The sequence below is a fragment of the Labrus bergylta genome, chromosome 23 (assembly GCF_963930695.1).
Source record: "Labrus bergylta chromosome 23, fLabBer1.1, whole genome shotgun sequence".
Lineage (NCBI taxonomy): Eukaryota > Metazoa > Chordata > Actinopteri > Labriformes > Labridae > Labrus > Labrus bergylta.
In genome coordinates, this window is record NC_089217.1 from 21,102,599 (window position 1) to 21,124,725 (window position 22,127).

Genomic DNA, 22,127 nt, shown 5'->3' on the forward strand with positions numbered 1-22,127 from the left:
CCTCAGAGTTTTATTTACTCAGTGCAAATATCAACGTAACAAGAAAAATAAAATGTTTCATGATCTGATTGGATCTGATTTGCGGTGCCCACTGTGATTGCATGCAACAATGTCCCTCTGCGATTGAAGGTATCAGTGCTCACATGAAAAGACAGCAGCAAACCTTTGACTCATCCAAGGCTGCCTTATGCCATTAAAATAAGCTTGTTGAATTTATATGTTTTAGGTACAGGGGCCTCTTTGTGCCCTGAGTGAGATGAACAAGCACAGAAATGGTTCTGACTCATCCATGAATGTGGGTTTATTAGGTCAATAAATTGTCTTTGGCTAAATTATTATCCCTAATGAGAAGCAGAGTAATGAGAAAATGATGCGTTAGGTGACTCTCCTTATGTTGTCTATTTGACACAAGCTTCTCTGATGCTTTCCCTCTGTGTGTGTGTGTGTGTGTGTGTGTGTGTGTGTGTGTGTGTGTGTGTGTGTGTGTGTGTGTGTGTGTGTGTGTGTGTGTGTGTGTGTGTGTGTGTGTCCTCTCAGGAATATCGTTGTCATTTGCATTGGGGCAGGTGTGCAACTGGGAAGTCATGAATCTCAATGAATCAGTAAATTGATTACCTGCAGACTTCAAAATGGCTCCAGAGATTTTATTACAGGCCATGGGGAAAGGAGAGATGGATGAGGGTTGTATGTGTGCATGTCTCTAAGGTTTGTGACTATGGCAGGAGGAATTGACTCATTTAGACTGCTCCATTTCACCGGCTTAGAGCAACACTTGCGAACCAGTGATTAAACATCAGATCTATTTTCTCTTCATTTGTTACTTATGCATGACATGGAAGACTAACACTTTCATCAACCTCAAGCAGAAATACTGCAACTGGTGGAATGACCAGGGAAGACACATATCTTCCTATAACAAGCAATCTTGCTGAAGACAGTGAGCCTAAAAGTCATAAGAGGATGGACAAGGCATTTTAAATAATAAAGAGAAAAGATAAATTAATGGTTTCTCGATATAAAAGTATAGAAAACAAATTGCAGACACTGGATAAACCATATGGTAGGGTAAATAAATGTGTTGTAATTAATAACTAAAACGTCATAACTCATTTAAAAATGCTTTAAATGAAAATCCTCGTTTGTGTCATATTGTGAAAACCAAGAGTCTCCACTGTAACTATTTATATGTATTCCCCAAATATGTAGGCTATATAACTCCTAACCAACGTTCCAATGCACCTAAAGTGGGCGGCTGTGGCTCAGTTGGTACTGGTGTTCCATCCCCAGCTTCTGCAGCAACATGTCCGCTATGTCCTTGGGCAAGACACTTAACCCCAAAAATGCTCCCGCTGCTACGTCTGCAGTGTATGCATGTGTATGAATGGGATTTACTTCTTGCTCATGTTACATAGCAGCCTCTGTCATTAATGTGTGAATGTGTAGGTGTGACATGCAGTGTAAAAACGCTTTGAGAAGTCTAGATACTAGAGACTAGATAAGCACTATACTAGCTCAAGTCCATTCAACATTTACCCTGAGCAGCACCCGCATACATCTTTACTATCCTAACATGACAAGTTGATACTGATATGCAGAATCAGCATTGCTATTACCTCAAATATTGGGTGGTCTGTCTTATTGTCTTCCAGAATTAGAGTCCTTATTCCTATCTGATAAAGAATTTGTTTTTGAAACAGAGGATGCTAACACAAGAACCGGACAAAATCCTCGTTTTATCTTTAGACATCAAAGAATAAAACATGCCGGATCACTTTAGTATCATCAGATGCATACAGGAAGGCTGCAAGTTGGATGCGATAACTAGCCTATTTCATCGGGCGCCACCAAACCATACCAAATTGTAACGATGGGTTTATTAGGGAGGGTTTCAGCAGTCTGTTAAAAAAAGCTACAAAACATTCAGTTGTATTCATTATAATTACATCTAAGGAAATTCAAACAATTCCCGAGAGTGTGTCTCTAGGTATCCGTCATGTTATTTTATCTTGACACACTCTAATTCACCGCTGTCATCACAGTTTATAGATTGCCTTCAGGAGAAAAATCTCTTTAAGATCTTGTTGTCTCAACACACGTTTGTTTCCTTCATTCACATTTTATTGCTGCAGGCTCTCACAAATCACTGCACTTGAGAGGTGTGAAAATACTACTAAATTCACCCTTAAGCTTGCGGTTAATATAGCTTGTGTATGTTCTTTTACTTCCATCATAGCACAATCATATTCCTCCTCATCCATTGTCACTTTGTCTTTTCCACTGATCATCCTTAAAAAATGTTTGTATAGATCAACAGTGTTTTATTATCTAAATTCCTATCAGAGCCTCTTTAACAAACGCTTTCTCTACACATTGGGAACGACTGCTTCTCCACTGTCTCATATACAGTTGTTTGTTACAAGTAACCCACTCAGCTTGTCTCAAGGCTGCTGAAACAAGAGTGACTCATTCAAAGCCCAGACTTTATTTAAAAGATTTTGACAAGGTTGTATGTGAGAGGTTCTTTTGCACTTACCTCCTATTGCCTCCCTGTGAACATTTTGTGGTAGGCAAGAGGTACTCCACCTGTAATAACAGCTGTGTCAATCAATATGTGTTCGTCTTGTCTCCAAAAGCCTCAAATCAAAGTTTTTATCAGTTTTAGTAAACTTTTTCAGTCGTGATATATTTTTCAGTTATTGTTTTGAACTAAAACAGCATAGTATGCCAACTGCTGTTTCCAATGACAACAGATCCATTTTCCCCTCGTGGCTCTCCCCTCACTTCGTAACTCCCAGTTTTTATGCCAGCATCATTTCCCTTGTTTCCCCTTTTCTCATTTTCTTTCTTTGCTTACCTCCTTTGTCTTCTGTTTTCTTACATTGACTTCCCCTTTCTCTCCTTCCAAGTCAAATCCTCTTAATATATCCCTCCCTTACCTTTTCATCCCATCAAATATATCCACATGGTAGCCATTTTCTTTGTATGTACTGCTACAGCAAGCTGACTCGTGCCCAATCACTACTCAGTAAAGGACCACAGGCTGGCTTATCTGCAGAGGGAAGGTACGGGACGTAACAAGGCTTGAAGAACTTGAAATACAATCTTGAGGCCAGGGCCCTACTACATATTCGAACATAGTCTTAAAAATATATTCGCTTCTTTAATGTCTTCTCTTTTTTAAAAACAACAGGATAAAACATATCACACTGCAGCAGGCTGTAACATTACTGACCAGCAAAAAAAAAAAAACTCCAAAGAAAGGAATTCCAAAAAAGTGGTCAGAACCGAACCAAACTTAAAACCGTAACAGAGGTACAAATTGAACCATGGGTTGAATGTATTGTTGCATCCCTAGTGTATATTGCCATGTGTGGTTGCTTTTCTTTGTCCTAATGCATGCATCGTGACCTATAAACTAGGACAGTTCGGGACGAAGACAAAAACCGTTAGACCAGTATCGTTATTTACTGCAGGGTTTACATGTCAGCTTGGTGGCTAAGTTTGCTTTTAACAAGTAAGCCTCCCAATAAACTAGGTGTGGAATGGCATTACTGTAAGCTAAAATAGTTTTACTGTATTACTATAAACCAGTAATGTTAGCTAGGAAGTAATTCAATACAGATGTTTGATCATTTCAATAATAAGCCAATAGGCTGTTAAATCTTTTTGATCGGTTGAGAAACAATAAAATATTAAATATTATCATAAGTTTTAAGGCTCATGTGATTTTTAAGATTTAAAAAAAAAACTAGCAACACTATCCCTTTAATTAGAACTTTAAAGCTCCCCACACTGCATGATAAGAGGACAAAGGCCGACATGTAAATGCATTCAATGGCATTGAATTATACCCATTTTTTTCAATCAATCAATCATTCAATCTTTATTTGTAAAGCGCGAAGTCATAACTATTTTTATCTGAAGACAAAAAGTAGGTAAATGGACTTGAGCTTGTATAGCGCATTTCTAGTCTTCTGACTACTCAAAGTGCTTTTACACCACATGTCACACCTACACATTCATACCCTTTCACACACTGATGGTAGTGATGATTACTATGTAGCATCATCCATCAGAAGTAACTAATCCATTCATACACCACCACTGAAGCAGGGGGAGCAATTCAGGGTTAAGTGTCTTGCCCAAGGACACAACAGACATGTTGCTCAGCTGGGGATTGAACCCTCAACCTTCCAGTTGAGAGGTGGTGACTCTACACTCTACGCCACAGCCGCCCTAGGTAAAAGATCGCACTCTTTGTTATGTTACAATAGAAAAATGGGATGGGGAAGATATTTGCTCGAGCTGTTTAACAGACTATCTTACCTAAATGAGTATCTTAGAATTACTGATGTCCCCATCACTCTGCTTACCAAGTCATGTTTTGTATTGATCTTCTGCACAGGTTGGACCCACTGTCTGCATTCAAAACATGAGCCATCTGTTTGGTGATTGACTTTTGACATGAGTGATATAAGACTGAGCAATCATACCTCCCTTTTGTAAAACTGAATGTAAGAAAGTATCTTCAGTAATATATTCCACCTGTTGTTTCAGATTTTTTTTAACTCTTGTTCCGCTTTATTGACATAGAAGTTCAGGGCTTCAATAAGTAAATGACTTCAATTGATATGAAGTGCTCCTCTTCAGGCCACTGCCAGCAGAAATAATAACACAAGTACTACCAGCTGCAAATCATTTGGATGGTGGGTTGAATAGAACTGTCCAAACAGAGTTAAGTATAAGATGAAATACAAAATGATTTAATAGCCTTTATTTTTTGGTCCACATATGGTTTGGAACCTAAGTTGGTACCATGTTTTTTGCTTTTGTCTACAGCACCACTCTTAAACCTATCTATCTTCTATCTTCAAAACCCCCCATATTTCCCCAACAATGAAATAACTGTTATAGCCTGGCCAGTGTCATTCTTTGATTTTTATATTTAGAGGGTTAGAAGCAATTAGAAGGCCTGTAGAATTCTCCATACAACAATAGAGGTTGGTTCAAACCCATGTTTTCAGATGGTGTAAGATGGATTTAGAGGACCTGAGGGATTGTGTATTCCCATAAATCAGGCTGCTTGCATAATAGCGTTGTGCTTCTTTCAAAGTACTTTTTTGGATTAAAGTAAAGGGTAAATATTGCTTGATGTTTTTTTTCCTCCATTACTGGTGATAAAACTGTGAAAACATGTCCAGCAGACAGACAGCAGTGTTTGGGAACCACTGCTTTCTGCTGGATTTGTTTTCAGCTCCAGGGATAATAAATCCTATAAATCTTGGCAGCACATTTATCTTGTCAGTGTGTGTGAGTTGCAGGTGGATTAGAATGTGTAGCATAACTAGCTATCAGCACCTTTTGCATTTAAAGACACAATTTGATATTTTGAATAATTTCCTTTTTCCAAGAGTTGAAAAGCTCTGATAAGATGAACCTAGATTAATGGATTGAAACTGCATGCAAAAGAAGAACTTCAAAGAATTTCACTTATAACCTGGCATATACGTATGTTGTCAAGAAATGGTGCCAAAAAATATAATGAGTAACACTGCCTCAGCACATGACAAGGTGTTGCCTCTACCTCTCCAAACCTGTTAGGTTGGGGTTGTTTCTGCTGTATAAATCCAACGATGAAATTGCGAAACAGACTGGATTATATTACAATTTATTCGTCAGACAAAAGCAACAGAACACAAATCACTGACAAAGTATTCATCTTCATAGTGTTGCTTATATTCTGTTAGAAGGTACAGCCTACAAATTCCTTGCCATTTTGGGTACATCTCTAAAAGGCTAGAAAGAAGACATCACCTTGACTTGTAAAAGGCAGACATACACATTTCTTCAGCAAAAAGTTGTTTCTTCTCAAGTTCACAAACACTTGGCTCCTATCCAAATATAGATCTTCTGCTAAGAGATGTCTTACAAACATATGGTTACAGCTTCACAGACCTAAAAGAAGAATCACTCTACAGATTTAAGTGGTACATTCACAAAGTTACCAAGATGAATGAATTCATGAAAATTCGTACTAACAAAACAAGTGTAATCAATCTGAAAATCAACTCTGATATGTTTGTGTGGGTCAGAGGAAAAGCAACATATAAAGGATACAAGAGCTTCTTTCCCAGAGCTCACGACTCCTCTGTTCCCCCTGTAGGTTTGGAGCAGCTTATTAATAATTGAGCCAGGGCAGTTATGCGATGACAGATATATGATGATTCCCCCTCTGCACCTGTCACAAGCCCTGCAGGGATAGATGGGTGTAATCAGCCTCATTCACACTCTCAAACACAGTACTTGGAGGGGGGGGGGGGGGCAGCTGGATTTAAAAATGTGATAATTAAATTTCTGCCCATGCTATAACGTTGGCTCGGTCTGTGGGAGAAAATACCCACATGCCAGGTAAGACAGGATGTGTGAAAACAAGAAATACAATATTTGAATGTGTAATTTGTTATTTAGTCAAAGAGCAGATTTTCACAACTAATTGCTATTTTAAACATGCATATTACAATTTCTGTATCCAGCAAAATACCGTTTTATAATAATAAAGAAAAACAATGTAAAATAGCTTTCTATGTTAATGAGTTTGAATATCAGCCTCTTTCCCTTATAGGCTATCAAGATCCCCTGTTTCTCCCTCACACATTTCTTTCCCCATGTCTCTCAGGAATTTTTCCCCTTAAGTGTTTGGTTAAACTGACAACAGCAACTCATTCTTGGATAACATTTGTTTTAGCATGCAAAGGGTAATGTTTGGTGTGTATCCACTGAGAAGTCAAAAGAGAGCAGGAAAATAACATCCATTCACAAATTGAAAATAGTAACTAAGACAGGCATTGTGTCTGCAGGGAAAAGCTGTCTAACCGCTGAATAATACAAATCTGAGTCGAAAAATGATGGATTTTAAAAATGAATGTGCCTCCATCTTGTCCTTCTCTCAATTCCAGGTAGCAATGTGTGTCTCAATATGTGATCTGATTCTTTGGTTGCGTAACGCTGACATCAAATCAAATGGGAAAAAAACGTATAATTGCTTCCTCTGCCTCTTCTTGCATATTAAGACTTTCTGAAGCCACCAAGCTGCAGGAATGGACACAAATGTTTGAGACACAATTGTGGAAGGAAATGACAGGCAAACAGAGGGTTTTGTAGATATTAACACCGAGGCTTCCAAGCTTTTAGAAACATTGTTAGATACAGTTAGGACAGCAACTCTTCAAAGTTTTCTTATTCTTCCATTCCACTTGTTGGTTTTCCTTCTGTGTGTATGTCTGATTGTTTGTTTTGTAAACTGCTTTTTGTAACTCGTCCTGAAAAAATTGTATGATTTTGTGCTTAATAGATAGAAATGTATTTAGGTACAACATACGATACTATACATAAGCTTCAGTGTCTTTGTTGTGTTTGTATCCTGTCAGTCAGTGTATTTCAGTCTGATGCTTGTGGGAGAGTTTGACCTCCCGTGCCCTTATAGAAAAACACAGCCGCTCCCCTGCATCTGCCAAAAGGGCTCTTTGCTGACAAGATTTGATCTGCTCCCATTAAAATGTTGTTTCTCCTACATGCTACATGTCCAGAGAGATTCTCAATCATCCAGGATATAAGCTATGACATCCTTGCTATCGATTAAAAACTGGTAAAATAACTTTTAGATTATAAATCTCTAAGATAGGTTTCCTAAATTGCATCCAAAACTACTCCTCTAAGATTGACCAGTGTCTCTTTTACCTTGAGATGACAGAAGTACTAAGTCTCTTACAAGTACATGACATACCCTTCTTGGTTATTTGTCTTTCATCTTTTCTCTGTAAATACATCAAGCCCCTACTTTGGCTTTGTTCAGACAACATCCAAATCTGATATTTGTCAAATCGGATCTTTAAAGGCTTTATATGTGATTTTTTTTGATCCAGCAGATGTCGCCCTTGAGCACCAGCATGAAACCAAAACAACTCGCGCTGCATTGTTGTGTTAGCATGCTAATGCTAGCGATCTTTATTATGCTCGTATCTTCACACTGCATGTAAATTTACCTGAAATGAGCGTGATCTAGAAACACAGTTAAGCAGTGAGTACAGTATGTTATCCTAACCCTTTTATATGTGAGGGGAGGAGTCAGCCGGCCGTCCCGACGATGTAAACAAACTGAAGATAGGACTCTGAAAACTCTGAAAACATCACAGACAGTGGGACTCAGGTGTTACACCCATTGTAGACAGTCATGACTCACAGAGTTATTTTCAGAGGATATACTTGATTTATATTACATTTATGTGTAAAAATCCCATATAAAGCCTTTAACTAGTACTTACTTTTTTCTTGCAAGTGATCAGAACAGACTTTTTGTCCGGACATCACCAACCTATCCGTAAGGGATACTTTAGCAAATATACAGGCGTCAGCACTTGCATAATGCTGGTGACGCGCAAACATAACAAATAGAGATCAACCATCTTGCCATCCAACCAATCGTGCTGTCGAGTCTCGGAGCAGGTCTTCTAAATCGCACCTTGTCTTTTGTCATCCTCTACATCGCCCTGCTGGACTCAGCTCTGTACTGCTCGGCGACTGTGGCTCACCTCCGTCACCCTCAATTTTTTTTTTAAATTAGATTTTACGGGCCAAAGCATCCAGGAGAGAATTTACTTTACAAATCCAATTGAGTCACATTTCATCATTGCATCTGCAGATGAGACTTAGACCACTGTCTAAAGTTTATGGATATAATGTGAATATGCAAAATAAAAACATTTGAATGTTAGTCTGAACAAGGCTTTTGACTGTAACACTTACATGTTCATGATAAAAACATGTTTCAAACTACTCAGAGGAAAAACATTCAACTAATACAAATCTAGCACTATGCTGATAAAACATGTAAACACTGCACATGTATGAAAGGATCAATAGATCAATAGCTCTATGAATGTAAACTGTTTAAAAAAAATGGAAATGAATAATGGAACGATGCATAAAATACATAATAAAAATAAGTGATGAAGGAATAGTTTGTTTGAAAGAGGGCTGAATTACTCTACTAATGAGTGCAGCAACTTTCAAGTTTTCTGAATAAAGACCCCCTTTGACCAGATGAACATTCATCTTAGAAACATTAACTCTGGCTTAAACACACTTAAAAATGTGCACATCAGATTAACATTATCCACTGGCATTGACAAAATTCAGTATTGCTTGAATATGAAACAGATTGAACCGTATTGTTACAAAAAAACACTGAATTGTAAGCAGAAATGTTAACATTATCTCAATGCTTTTTCACTATAAATTCACCTGGCTACAATTGAATGGCTTTGTAAATCTTAGTGCAGATTAAGTTGTGTAAGGACATAAAAAATGAGACATCAATCATGATTGGTTAATCTTCAATAGTTCAAAATTGAAGGCTATTAACAAAATGTTGTTGTTCAACTTGACAGTTTATTTTGCAAGTAACTAGATGGGGATAAGACTTCAAGTCAGTCAGTGTGTTTACATGGGATAGCGTGATAGGATTAAGCCATATACCGATTTGCTACTCGAACGGACAGCTGTCACTTGTCTGTGTATATATGCCGATCAGAGAATCGTATAAATGGCCGGAGCATGACTGACTGCTACGCTATGTGGCGCTGTATCCCTTTCAACAAGTGATTATAGAGCCACTTCCTGTTGACCTATACACAGCAACAAATGGTAAATGGACTTGAGCTTATATAACGCTTTTCTAGTCTTCCAACTACTTAAAGCGCTTTTACACCACATGTCACACCCACACATTCATACACTGATGGTAGTGATGATCACTATGTAGTATCATCCATCAGAAGTAACTAATCCATTCATACACCACCACTGAAGCAGCGGGAGTAATTCAGGGTTAAGGGTTAAGTGTCTTAGTGTCGGACATGTTGACCAGCCGGGGATCAGCCGGGAGAGGTGACAACTCTACCAACTGAGCCACACAAACTATCTGGAGGCATTCAAACAAAGATGGCGTATGAGGAGACGGACGACGCTACAGCTACTTACATGTCGTGAATTATTTACATTCTAATAATTCATATTAGAAGAACAACAGATCAGAAGTACTCCGTTTCCGGTAACAACACTACTATTTAATATGTCGTCTCCTTCCACTTCCTGGTGAAAGCCCAGCGGAAATTCTCGAGTTTACATGCCGTAAGTTTGCTGACTATGAACGACTTATCTTGGTGTTCTCTTCCGATTATGAGATGTCCGTTATGGTCCAAACAGTGTCTGATATGATCAGAAATTTGAATAATCTAGCGCCATGTAACCCTACTGAGTGATCCCAGATAAGAAATAGTTCAGAATATAACAACTTTATAAATACGTAACTTTGCATCCAATTCGTTAAACTTTTAAGGTGTTTTTAGGACATTTTTAAACTTTGGACAGCGATAAATAAACTGTTTCACAATTTCAAGTTTGTATGCCTATGTTAGCTTTTCATACATAGCTTATAGCATACTGTCTTCCCTTCTCTTCTCTTTGCAAAATTATAAAAATATCATCCCCAAAATATCAAACTATTCCTATAAGAGCAATTTAATAAATAAAAAACTCACCTCGTTTTTCTTTGAGAAGAGATCAAGCTTACTCAGATAGTGGCTTAACATTAACCTTTTGGAACCTGACTTGTGTCTCAGTGCAAGGGGAGGTTCTAGGCAGGGGCCAACAGGGGCCAGTGCCCCTGTAACACTGAGCTTGGTCCCCCCTGTGGCCCCCCCTCCAAAAGGAAGAACTCCTCTAATAACACATATACAGTATTTGACTCACAATCTAGTATTTAATACTGTTACTTATTATTTGGCATAATATATATATATATATATATTAAAGTGATCATCTTTGTCTATTTTTCACCTGGGTTTCATGTTCCCCACTGACAAAACAACTGGCCCCAGTTGGCCCCCTCAGTAAAAGTGGTTTAGAACCACCACTGTCTCAGTGAAATGGTCTGGACAGGGATTCCATATATACACAGTGATAGATAGATCCTGACCTTCTGCTCTGATCTTGACAGTGTGGAGTGTATGGTGATCCTCCTCTGATGAGGAAGTGAAGGAGAAGTAGGAAAGGAGAGAAGAGGGGAAGTAGGCAGAAGAAATAATTAGAGGAGCGATGGGGGTTGAGGTTTCGGATTGCCTGTTCAGGCTTCAGTCCTTGATTGCAGCCAGTCTGGTTATGTAAGTGAAGCCCACTTCCAGGCACTTAAATCCTGAGGACACGGTGATTGGATGGATAGAAAGAGATATTATTCTATGAAGTGACTTCGATCTTTATAATTCCTGTAGTGGGTCCATCAGCCACCTTCCTTGTTTTCTTGATTGGCCATTTTTCCACACCAGCATGTCCCCCTTTGATACTATTGACTGTGTATTGACCCATGGATAGATATACAGCTCACTGATTTACAAAGGATTTAGAATTCAATATGAAAATCAGTCCTCGTAAAGTGCTCCCAATTGATGTCTGCCAATGTTCCTGAAAGCGAGTTGCAGTCTGAATCTTCCTTTTCTATACTGTGGCTTCATGAGATGACAATGGCACATGTTTAAAACATGGGAAAAGAGACACATCTGGAAGGAATATCGATGCTAAACGGGCACTATAATTGGCAGAAGTAGAACTTGGGGTGTTTCCTGAAAGCAGGTATTCAAGAAAATACATAATTGGAAATTCCTTTCATGAATATCAAAGAGGAGAAGAAGCAGAATAAAAAAGGGACAGGGACCATGTTCTCATTAAAATCACATTACTTTGTATTTAATATTATATTGTGTTTATTTGCTAATATTGTGTGTTTGGATAACCTGCTGCTGTAACGCCACAATTTCCCAGTTTGGGATCAATAAAGTAATTCTATTCCATTCTAGTTAATAAAACAGACTACTGAATGCTGGAAAATAATGCTAAGCTCAAAGACAATGTGGAATGAAGCTGGTGAAAGTGGGATGGCTAATTGCACAATGAGGAACAAGAGAGTGAGGGGGATGGGCGGATGAGATAATTGTTCTGGCAAAGAGGTTGACAGAAGTGGCCAGGTCTGGAATTACAGCAAAGATAGATCAACAATTTCTTCTTATGAAAATTTCTCAGAATCTTGGTTTTTTTTTTCATTAGTTTTTCAGTACCATTAATGTTCTTGTCAGTAGTGGGATTAACATGTTTACCACTGCAATTTTGTTGTAAAAGTATATTAGTTTTGTTATTTTTAAAGATATATTTTTTGGGCCTTTTTGTGCCTTTAATGCAGAGACAGGACAGTGGACAGAGTCGGAAACCAGGGAATGACATGCGGAGGGGGGCCACGGGTGGAAGTGAACCTGGGCCTGACGCTTGAGATGACAGCCTCAATACATGGGGTGCGTGCCTTAACCATTGCGCCACCAGCGCGCCCCTAGTTTTGTTATTTTTTAGTATTTTTTTTTTAGTTTAGCTTTTTATCACAACAATATGCAGTGACAAAACACTCATATGTTGGATTCAAATCATTCATGGAACTCAAAGCAGAAATTCTGCTCCTGTCCAATGATCTTTGTAGAAATACTTCCATTAAAGAAGTGCAGTCGAGGCCTTTAATAGTAAAACTCACGTTGGCAACACATTGGGAAAAATGCTTATCAGAATGAGATTAATCTAAAATAAACACACCTGGAATCTATAAAGAACTAATTCATTTAATAACATTAAACCTTCAGGAAACCAGGAGAGGGTGAAGTACTGCACATTTAGTTGATGATAATACTGAAGAAGAGTGGGATGAGGTCTGGCTTAGAGCCCAAACACACTCTGAGGATGTTTCACTGAAATAAACTTAAAACAGTGCATTGGTATCACTGGACTCAAACCAACAGGCACCTGCTGGGCATGTTCAGCTGAGTCAGGGACCTGCCTGCACATGGATTTTGTAACACTCAAGAGTTTCTTGGTGGAGGTTTGTCAAAGAACTAGTGAAATAAAAAGAAAGCAAATAGATCCAGTATGCCTGCTTGGTATTTTCTGCAGACTTGAATATTAAATAATAGCAAGTGGCTGGGTACAGCTTGTGTAGTCCCTAAAAAGCTGCTGTACTGTAGATGAAACGATGCTCCTGCTCCCACCATTCAAGACTGGTACAATGCACCTGCAAAAACAGCTAAACTGGAAAGAGTCATGTACAGCAACATAGATTCTGTGTCATATGACCTGCCCTTTGCTTTCTTTTATGACATGACTCGAATCTGTGTGAAACTTGGCTATGTTACATATTTCAGGATCTTGAATAAAACTGAATCAAATCTTGAAATAAATGAGGCAGAAGTTATTGGAAAGGTTCATTGTGAAGTATTGAAGTGCAGTTACTGCAGTGCCTCTAGATTACTAACTGTGACTTTGCTCTTTTTTCCTGGTTTTTCATCACCATCCCTCTTTCTCAATATCTCATCTGATTAGATTACAGCTGGGTGGTGTTCAACTGAAATTGAAGCTGTGTTTTTTGTGAGCGTGTCTGTGTCTTTGTGTGTATATGTGAGACTATGCCTCTGTTTATGTATGAGGGAGTTTGCCTTTTTTTAAAAGAAATATGTAAGCCTATATACGTTTTATTGTTTATTGTTAAAACCAATAAAACATATATATGTGTGTGTGTGCGCGTGCGCATGTGTGTGTGTGTGTGTGTGTGCGTGTGTGTGCGTGTGTCTCAAAGTTTAAAAAAAATAAACACATGTCTGTAAGGAAATATTTTATATCTGCTATCTATGGTATGACCCAAATATTTTGTATGAATATGCAGGTCACAGCCACTCTTACTCATAGTCATACTCATAGTAAAATAAAAAAAATATTTTATAATAAAATAAATGTAAAATGACTGTTATGAACCTAACTCACATTATGTTCCACTATTTGATGTTTTGATGTTGCTTAGATTACAAGCTTATGTTGTAGTTGACTTCCTAAGGCCTCGTTTCCATTTCGGGGTTGAGTCCATTCATTCCTATAAAATAAGAGAATCTCCATGATATCTAGTGCTACCTGACTCCAACTGCTAAATCTAATATTAGCCTTACATGTTAAATCATTATTATAAGCTGCTCATATTTACTTGCTATAATTATCATTACAACTACTCCCCATTGTCATTATAGTTGTTAATCTTAATTTTAGAGTGATTAGTCTACAGTCTTACTTTGTTGTTACTACACACACTTTTATAGTGATTACTGGTATTGTAGGTATAAATCTTATTTTATTCATTGTTGTTGTTGCTCTGTTTGTTTGTCTCTTTCCATCTCTTTTTTTTGTATCTTCCTCTTTCCCACTTTCCAAGCCCAACACAGTTGCCGCAGATGATTGTTTAAAGGCTTTCTATGTGATTTTTCACTCTTAAATATAATAGAAATCAAGTATATCCTCTGAAAATAACTGAGTCATGACTGTCTACAATGGGTGTAACACCCGAGTCCCACTGTCTGTGATGTTTTCAGAGTTTTCAGAGTCCTATCTTCAGTTTGTTTACATCGCCTGGACGGCCGGCTGACTCCTCCCCTCACGTATAAAAGTAGTTTAATTGAGGGACTAGAGAAAAGAAGAATAACATACTGTACTCACTACTTAACTGTGTTTCTAGATCACGCTCATTTCAGGTAAATTTACATGCAGTGTGAAGATACAAGCATAATAAAGATCGCTAGCATTAGCATGCTAACACAACAATGCAGCGTGAGTTGTTTTGGTTTCATGCTGGTGCTCAAGGGCGACATCTGCTGGATCAAAAAATCACATGTGAAGCCTTTAAGATGGGTCTCGGTTCTGCTCTTGGTTCCTGCCTGTTAAGAAAGGAAAGTGTCAGTAAATGCACACACTCATTTAAGTTTAATATTTCCTTCCCAATTCTAGGCTACTGCTGTGATTTCCCTCATTAATTTTTATTTGGCGTTCATTTTACATATAAACTAATGGATGGTGACAAACTGACAAAATCAGCCTCTTCTTCATAGTTACAGGTCATCTATATCAGGTTTCTATCCATCCGTAAAGAAATGCACTTCCTTGTATTAGACAGTAGGGGACGTCATCCATATATTAACTGATCTGCAGACACATATGTAAATGGGAACAAGGCGTTATTGGCCAATTGCAAGATTTTGTTAAAATGACTGATCATAAAGGTGTTTGTTTGACTTATTGAGAGTTGGGAACATTGACTCTTATCTTTTAAAAAACACACTTTGTGGCTGCTGTGAAATGTGGCTGAAAGTTAAAAAGCTCTCTCTACATTTCAGAACAGCAGGAACCAAAGACGATCCCATCCCCCTATAGGAAGACTGAGTAGTCATCAAAAAGAAGGCTTTGGTTTATTTGTGTGTCAGCGGGTGCTTACTTTACAAAGTCTGCTCTGTTTTTTCAAACAACTAGATGAGATGTTCACTGGTCCAGAGTCCTCCCACACACAGCTGCTCCCAAATAACCAGCCTGCCTGTGTGTCATCTCACATGTGCAGGCTCATGTTTACTTGTTTATGATATGATTCTTTGTGCTTGTGTTTGCACAGTCACTTGTGTATCCTTGCACACTTACATCTTACTTCTCTGTGTTCAGCCTTGTTTGTCTGATCTCTTGGCACTGTGTGTCTCTTCTCTTTATTCAACCTCTCCATGCCTGTCCAGCCACTCTCTCGTCCTATTATGACTTCCCAATTCCCAAAGGACCTGCTTGTCTGTGTATGTTGGCGATAACAGTCTACTCTGTAGCCAAGGGCTCGTTAGAAAAACCTGAAACTTTTTTCTTTACCCTAAACTGAGTAAAATACATTATATGGAAAGCAGAGGTCAAATTCAAAATAGGGGCACTCCAAAAGCTAAGAAAATTATTAAAGTCTTGTGTAAAGACATTTAAATGGTTCAGTTGGTGCAGACCCTGGAACCTAAATCTACCAATCTGAGGACAGTATGACACATTAAGCCAACCTCAGCTTAAGAAAAAAATAAAAATTCTGAATATGGGATTTTTATCAGCTGTGACAAAATGAATTACGTACTCTTTGAGTGATTTTAACATATTAACCATAGACTGTATAAAACATGGACTTGGTTTCAGTGAGATCAACTCATTGGTTTCTGAAGAGGAGTTATGTTGCCCATCAAAGGCGGTTGCCATATTGGAAACACTTTTAAGATGAGTATTTTAACATGAAACATAATTGAGATTCCTTTTATTTTGCAGCCAGCCTCAAGTGGACATTTGAGGAACTGCAGTTTTCTGCACTTCAGCAATAGCTCTTATGTTTTAACACCAGAGTTTTTGCCGCTTGATGTTATCATATCATTGGGAGCATTTCATGGTCTTAGAAAATAAATGTTTCCGATGTCATATTACAAGATCTATTATCAGTTCATGTCTTGTTTATAGTTAGATTTGAATATTATCACTTTAACATTATTGTAATAATCTCTTGTACAGTGAATTTTAATGGGGAGAAAACATCTACTTTGCTTATCTCTGCATAAAGAATGAGGAGAAACAGCTTGCCTTGAGTCTGTCTGATCTAGTTATTACCTATAAGTTTCATTTATTTACACATTATGTCTGTTTTATGTTTAACCTGTTACTTCATTGACGTTAATATGCTGTTCAAGTTTGCAGAGATGCAGTGCAATGCTGGAGCCTTATGCTAAGCTAAGGTGAAATAAGCTAAGATGAGAATGTGTTCATTACTTTAACACCAAACTATTATCTACAGGTTATCTTCTTTTTCTAGCAGTTCATGTTCCATCAAATAAACTTTTCATGGGGAGGCCTACTGAATTATAATGAAGTTTCAAAGTAAGTTATTGCAAACAAGCTATGCACTTTAAAGAAGTAAAATCCCCCATAAAGGTTACCATAACATTAAAACCCCCACATTAAAAACATTGTTGACAGTAACCTGGCCTTATATCTTAGGCGTCAGGGTCCTGTTCTTCTTATATTGGGAAGCTTGTTCATAAATGGAACTCTATTAATGCCTCTATATTTTGTGCCATAAGGTTAGGCTGAGTTTAAATTTGATTTCTGATGTTACTTTTCTTTTATTTTCAGAAGGGCCGGTGATCTGGCGGATGCTGACCTACCCCCCCACTCGGCGAGCCCTTGTTGTGGGCTGTGGTCTTCAGATGTTCCAGCAGCTTTCAGGAATAAACACAGTCATGTGAGTGAAAACATACATCAAACTTTTACCTCTGCCATCTAACACAGTTACAGAAATGTCTGGTTTGGCAAGGTGAGCAAACTTTTGTTGAATATTGTGCAATGGTCAGTCATTAAATAACTACAAGTTCTAAAGAAACAAGAGCTATGACATGTAGCAGTTTCTTCTAAAAGAAAACCTCTACATTGTGTTACTCTAGCCTAGTTGCAAATGGAAATGAGATCCATTAAGGTACTGTTTTTTCATCTGTAATGCCATGATCAGACAGAGCAGCTGCTGAAAAAAGGAACCCAACTATTCAATACCACAAGCAAAAAATCATGTGTCAAAAGCATTATGGATTGTGTCCGTAGTCAGAATAGCCATGTTTGAGGGGTCTATAGTTGTATGCAGGACCCTGCAATGAGCTAATAAGATGGAGGCCATTAGCCAAAATCCTATCCTGTGTCTGTACCTTTCAATATGTAAATCGCTGTGTTTGACCACGCCCCCTCTCTGGAAGGGCTTGGGTGTACTCGAGCTTTCTGGCTCCATGTCCTATTGTTTACGGTGAGAAGGCAGACTCAGAGGGCAGAACAAACACCTAGCTGTGGGAGTGTCACCCACCTGGGGGAGGGGCTACTGCCCTTTGTGATGTCACAAAGGGAAAATCACCAAACGGCCTGTTTGAGCACACATTTACTGAAAAGTGGAGCAGGAAAAAGACGGAGATGATGGACTTTTTTCACAATTTGGGGGTTTGTAGACAGACTAGAGACACAGTTGTGTTAGAAAAACATATTTAAGTGTATTTAGCATAATATGTGACCTTTAAGAGTAATGCATATTTAACTGACAGATCATTTATATTGGTCCCTTAAACTTTGCGAGTCACTAAAATTTGACCTGTGCCCCCTGAGGTTGCTCACTCGACTGTGAAGGGACAGAGCACCTTTCCTCTTTTATTCTTTTTATCTTTCCATCTGGAAGATTGTGTCATGTGTCTTTGTCTCACTTCCCCTTTGAGATGAACTATATTACATGCTCTGTAAACAATCTGTGGATATGTGCTGTTGCTTAGCAACCGAGGTGAGAGCAATAGGATAAGTGTGTGCTCGTATGGCCATTTGTGTGTGTGTGTGTGTGTGTGTGTGTGTGTGTGTGTGTGTGTGTGTGTGTGTGTGCATGCGTGATTTAATGCACATGCACCTTCTTGATATGTGCCGCATGTTTGCTCACGAGGACTTTTGTGTGTCAGTTTGTGGTGAAGTATTTTACAGAAGGACATTTGCATATGCTAGCTTGAATCTTGAATAGACAGAGAGATGATGGAAAAGGGTGAGAATGTAAAGATTCACAGTGTTTAACAGATGTGACAGTATGTCATGAATGTTACTCTCTTCATAATGACTTTTGACTGTTTGCCACTCATAGTTTATATTTATCTCAATCTCCCATTGGTAACAGAACTTGAAGGAGACAAATGATCTTTCTCTATTCACCTTTCGGTCTCTCTTACAGGTGTTGTTGTCTTTTTGAAAATCTCTGCTGATTTATCTTTGTCAGCAGTGACCCACACTAAGCGTTTGGAAGTCTTTGATCAAGACGATCATGTTGTGCTTTCACCTGGCATTAAAATGTCTCTACTGTTTACAAGTTCAACCTGATTGCCCTTTCATTCAGGAAATACTAAACATGGCTTCCTTTCGTGATAATTGCATCCTTCAAAATTGGCTTGAAGGCCTCATCCTGCTGGAAATCAATGTTTGACAATAATGTCTCAGTTTGAGCCGTTTACAATGCGGCAAAGTGTGTTTGTCTAATTTGTAGTCAAATATATGATTACACTTAATATATGCCACATTCACCTGACAAGTACAGATAAGCATCTCAATTCAAGATAGTCTACGTTTTTTCAAATGAGATGTAATGTCTTATTTCAAGAAACTTATTATATTGAGTTTTGCAGTGTGCAGTTTGTTCGCTTCCCTGCATCATTTCTTTTGGCAAAGTTTTATTGAGCTCATTCATGCATGTTTCCTCTGATATATCAGTATAATGTTAAAGGAGCAGGACAACTATCACAGAGAAGGTAAACAGATACCTTGTAATTAAAGATAAAGATAAACTTTATTGATCCCCCATGGGGGAAATTTTTTCGTTACAACAGCTCAAGAAAACAGGAAACAGGAATATAATTATATAATTACTTGCAGTTATCAGAATCTATTACACTAACAATGAAGAACACACAATGATACATTTGGAACACATTTAAGCTGTATTAAAACTATAAAATGTTAGATTTTCTTGCAAGTTACAATATTGATAGAATATAGGATTTGCTACTAATTAAGCATGGTCCACCAATATCTGTCACTGGTAATATTTACGGTCTTTCCACCCGTCTGAAATTACATGAACATGGCATAAAGACAACTTGTTCTGAATGCAGAGAGTAGAGACTTTGCAGGTAATTCTGAGGGGACTTCAGGTATAAGATTATGGTCAATATTATAATGAATACAGGTTAAAAGCAGCAGACAGTGTGGCAATGGAAGCGACAGACAGTTGAACAGCTAAATAAAGAAGATGCTTCACAGCAGGTCAGGGTGGCTATAGGGCTGTTCTCAAAAAAATCAATATGGTAATATATCATCATGTGCTCCAGTCAAATACATGTATTGATGCAGATGTTACAGAATCAATACAGCTGCAAAGAAAGATAATTTACCTTTTGGTGCAGTTCACAGTAACACCACAGCCATAGCTCTGGGATTCAAATGTTTTAATGTTAAGACCTCTGAGGACCTGAATTGAAGTATTTGAAGTTGAAGGATCCATAATAAGCCTCTGCTGTTATTCTCAAAAATAAAGAACAGCTGTTGTAGTGAATTCTGTGTAGGACATGGTCATTATCAAAAATCAATGTATATCAGGATATGCATCATATTTTGGCCTCTGTATCATGATACCTAGTGGATAGGGTGGCTGTATCTAAGATATAAAGGAGGTTGTCCTCAAACAAAACCAGACCAGACGTCTAATCTCCAGATCCTCTGAACTATGTAGAAGTATCCCTGGGCATGATAATTAACCCAAAATTGCTTCTAATGCAAAATCCTGAGGTGTATAATCCTGTGTGAATTCAGTTCTGGAACATCATTTGACTATTTTTCAATGAACTTCTTATAAAATAGACTGACAGTAAAAGTCATCTTTCTTCATGATGTTATCTTCCATTTATGTTATTGTTGTATGTTTAAGTTATCCTGAACATCTTTCTGTTTGCTTGCCAGCAGTAATGTCACTCATCCTCTGTGTACTTTGCCAGCTTGTGAATTTACCATCAGTTTGTTTTGTTCCCATGTGAAGCTGCCAGTCCAGCCCTATTAGCGAGTGAGCAATAAAGGAGTTCTAGGCAGCCGGTAAATCAGCCGGGCTTAGAGGCAAGCTCCACTCCTCTCGTCCCCAGCTGCTTTTCCTGATTAAACCAGCATGCTGGCATGGAGAGAGAAGGAAAAGGGCAGAGAGAGAAGATGGCAGACTGGCAAATAATAAAGAATAAAAAAATTCAAACCATACTAGAGAAGCACACATTGTCTGTCACTCTACTTTAATAGGCCGATCTCTTCATTTGGGAACTCTCCAGGAGTGGATTGATGTACTTCACTGTGTTTTTTTCTTTCTAAATCAAATACGCTCCAGCTGAAGGGAACATTTGAGTCCATATTAGCACTTTGTCCCACTATACAGCCTTGAAAAAAGGTTCTACTCAACAGAGAAGGAAGCAGGTTACAGCATGTTACAGTGAACTGAATTAACAAAAAGCAATGAACATAGCTGAATGATAAAGTGATGATTGTTTGCAACTGAACTGTATTTTCAGTGGCTGAGAAATATTTGAATGTCAAAATAGGTTTTGATATGTACTGGTTTTCCAATACTGCATCTACTAAATCATGATATGAAAGCACATCAAGTTAAAAGCTTTTAATTAGATGTTTGCACAAACTCAAAAAGACTTTGGGCTGTATTTAAAGTTCAATGGATGTTTTATTCTCGATCCATGGTCACACGTTTTTAATTGGGAGAAGGGGCTGGTAGAGTGTCTGAAAGAAAACAGATGTGACAAAAGAGCATGCACTGGTGTGAATCAGGTTGTCTCTTATCACAAAGTGTGCTCCTCTGATCATGTCCTTCCCTCATATTTAACGTACAGCTCATCAACATATTTTAGCTGAACTTGATGGACATTCTCTTTCCAACATAATTAACAAAAAACTCAAACTCAGACATGCTGGTGAGATGATCAGGGCGTGTTCAGCTGCTACTTATTTGCAAATTGCACTCAGGGCAGGGCACCATCACATTCTTGTATGCAATGAGTCTCCGCAGTGATAGGGCAGTGTGCTGTCTAATAAGCATGCAGTTATGCAGACAAGAACAACATCCAAAATATTTTTGGCTTATCATTGATACACACACAAAAAAACCCACAACCACTGAATCATTTAACACTTAGACGTATGGGTTACTTAACTCAAAAGAAATCACAGATTGCATTGTGCCTCACAGCAAGAAGGTTTTGTGTTTGAACCTATACTTGTTGGTTGTGTTCTTTCTGTTTGGAGTTTACATGTTCTGAAATATTATAGATAGCCTTTCTTGGAAAAACATATTTTAAAATGAATCACGATTGCATCATATCAGAGGAGATACTTCAACTAGTAGTTAGTATGTAAAGCAGTAGAAAACAGCAGTTTTATTAAAACAACACAATTTAAAGGCTTTATATGCGATATTTTGATCCAGAAGATGTCGCCCTTGAGCACCAGCATGAAACCAAAACAACCCGCGCTGCATTGTTGTGTTAGCATGCTAATGCTAGCTATCTTTATTATGCTCGTATCTTCACACTGCATGTAAATTTACCTGAAATGAG

At 38.1% G+C, this 22,127-nt stretch overlaps 1 protein-coding gene across 1 annotated transcript in view; it reads left to right on the plus strand.

Annotated features, from left to right (window-relative positions):
- The window catches only part of LOC109987656 (proton myo-inositol cotransporter), an 82,922-nt gene that overhangs the window by 32,692 nt on the left and 28,103 nt on the right, over positions 1-22,127 (plus strand). The window contains exon 4 of the mRNA XM_020638815.3: positions 17,095-17,203. Within this exon, the coding sequence (XP_020494471.1) occupies positions 17,095-17,203 (109 nt within the window). The remainder of the gene's footprint in view (positions 1-17,094; positions 17,204-22,127) is intronic.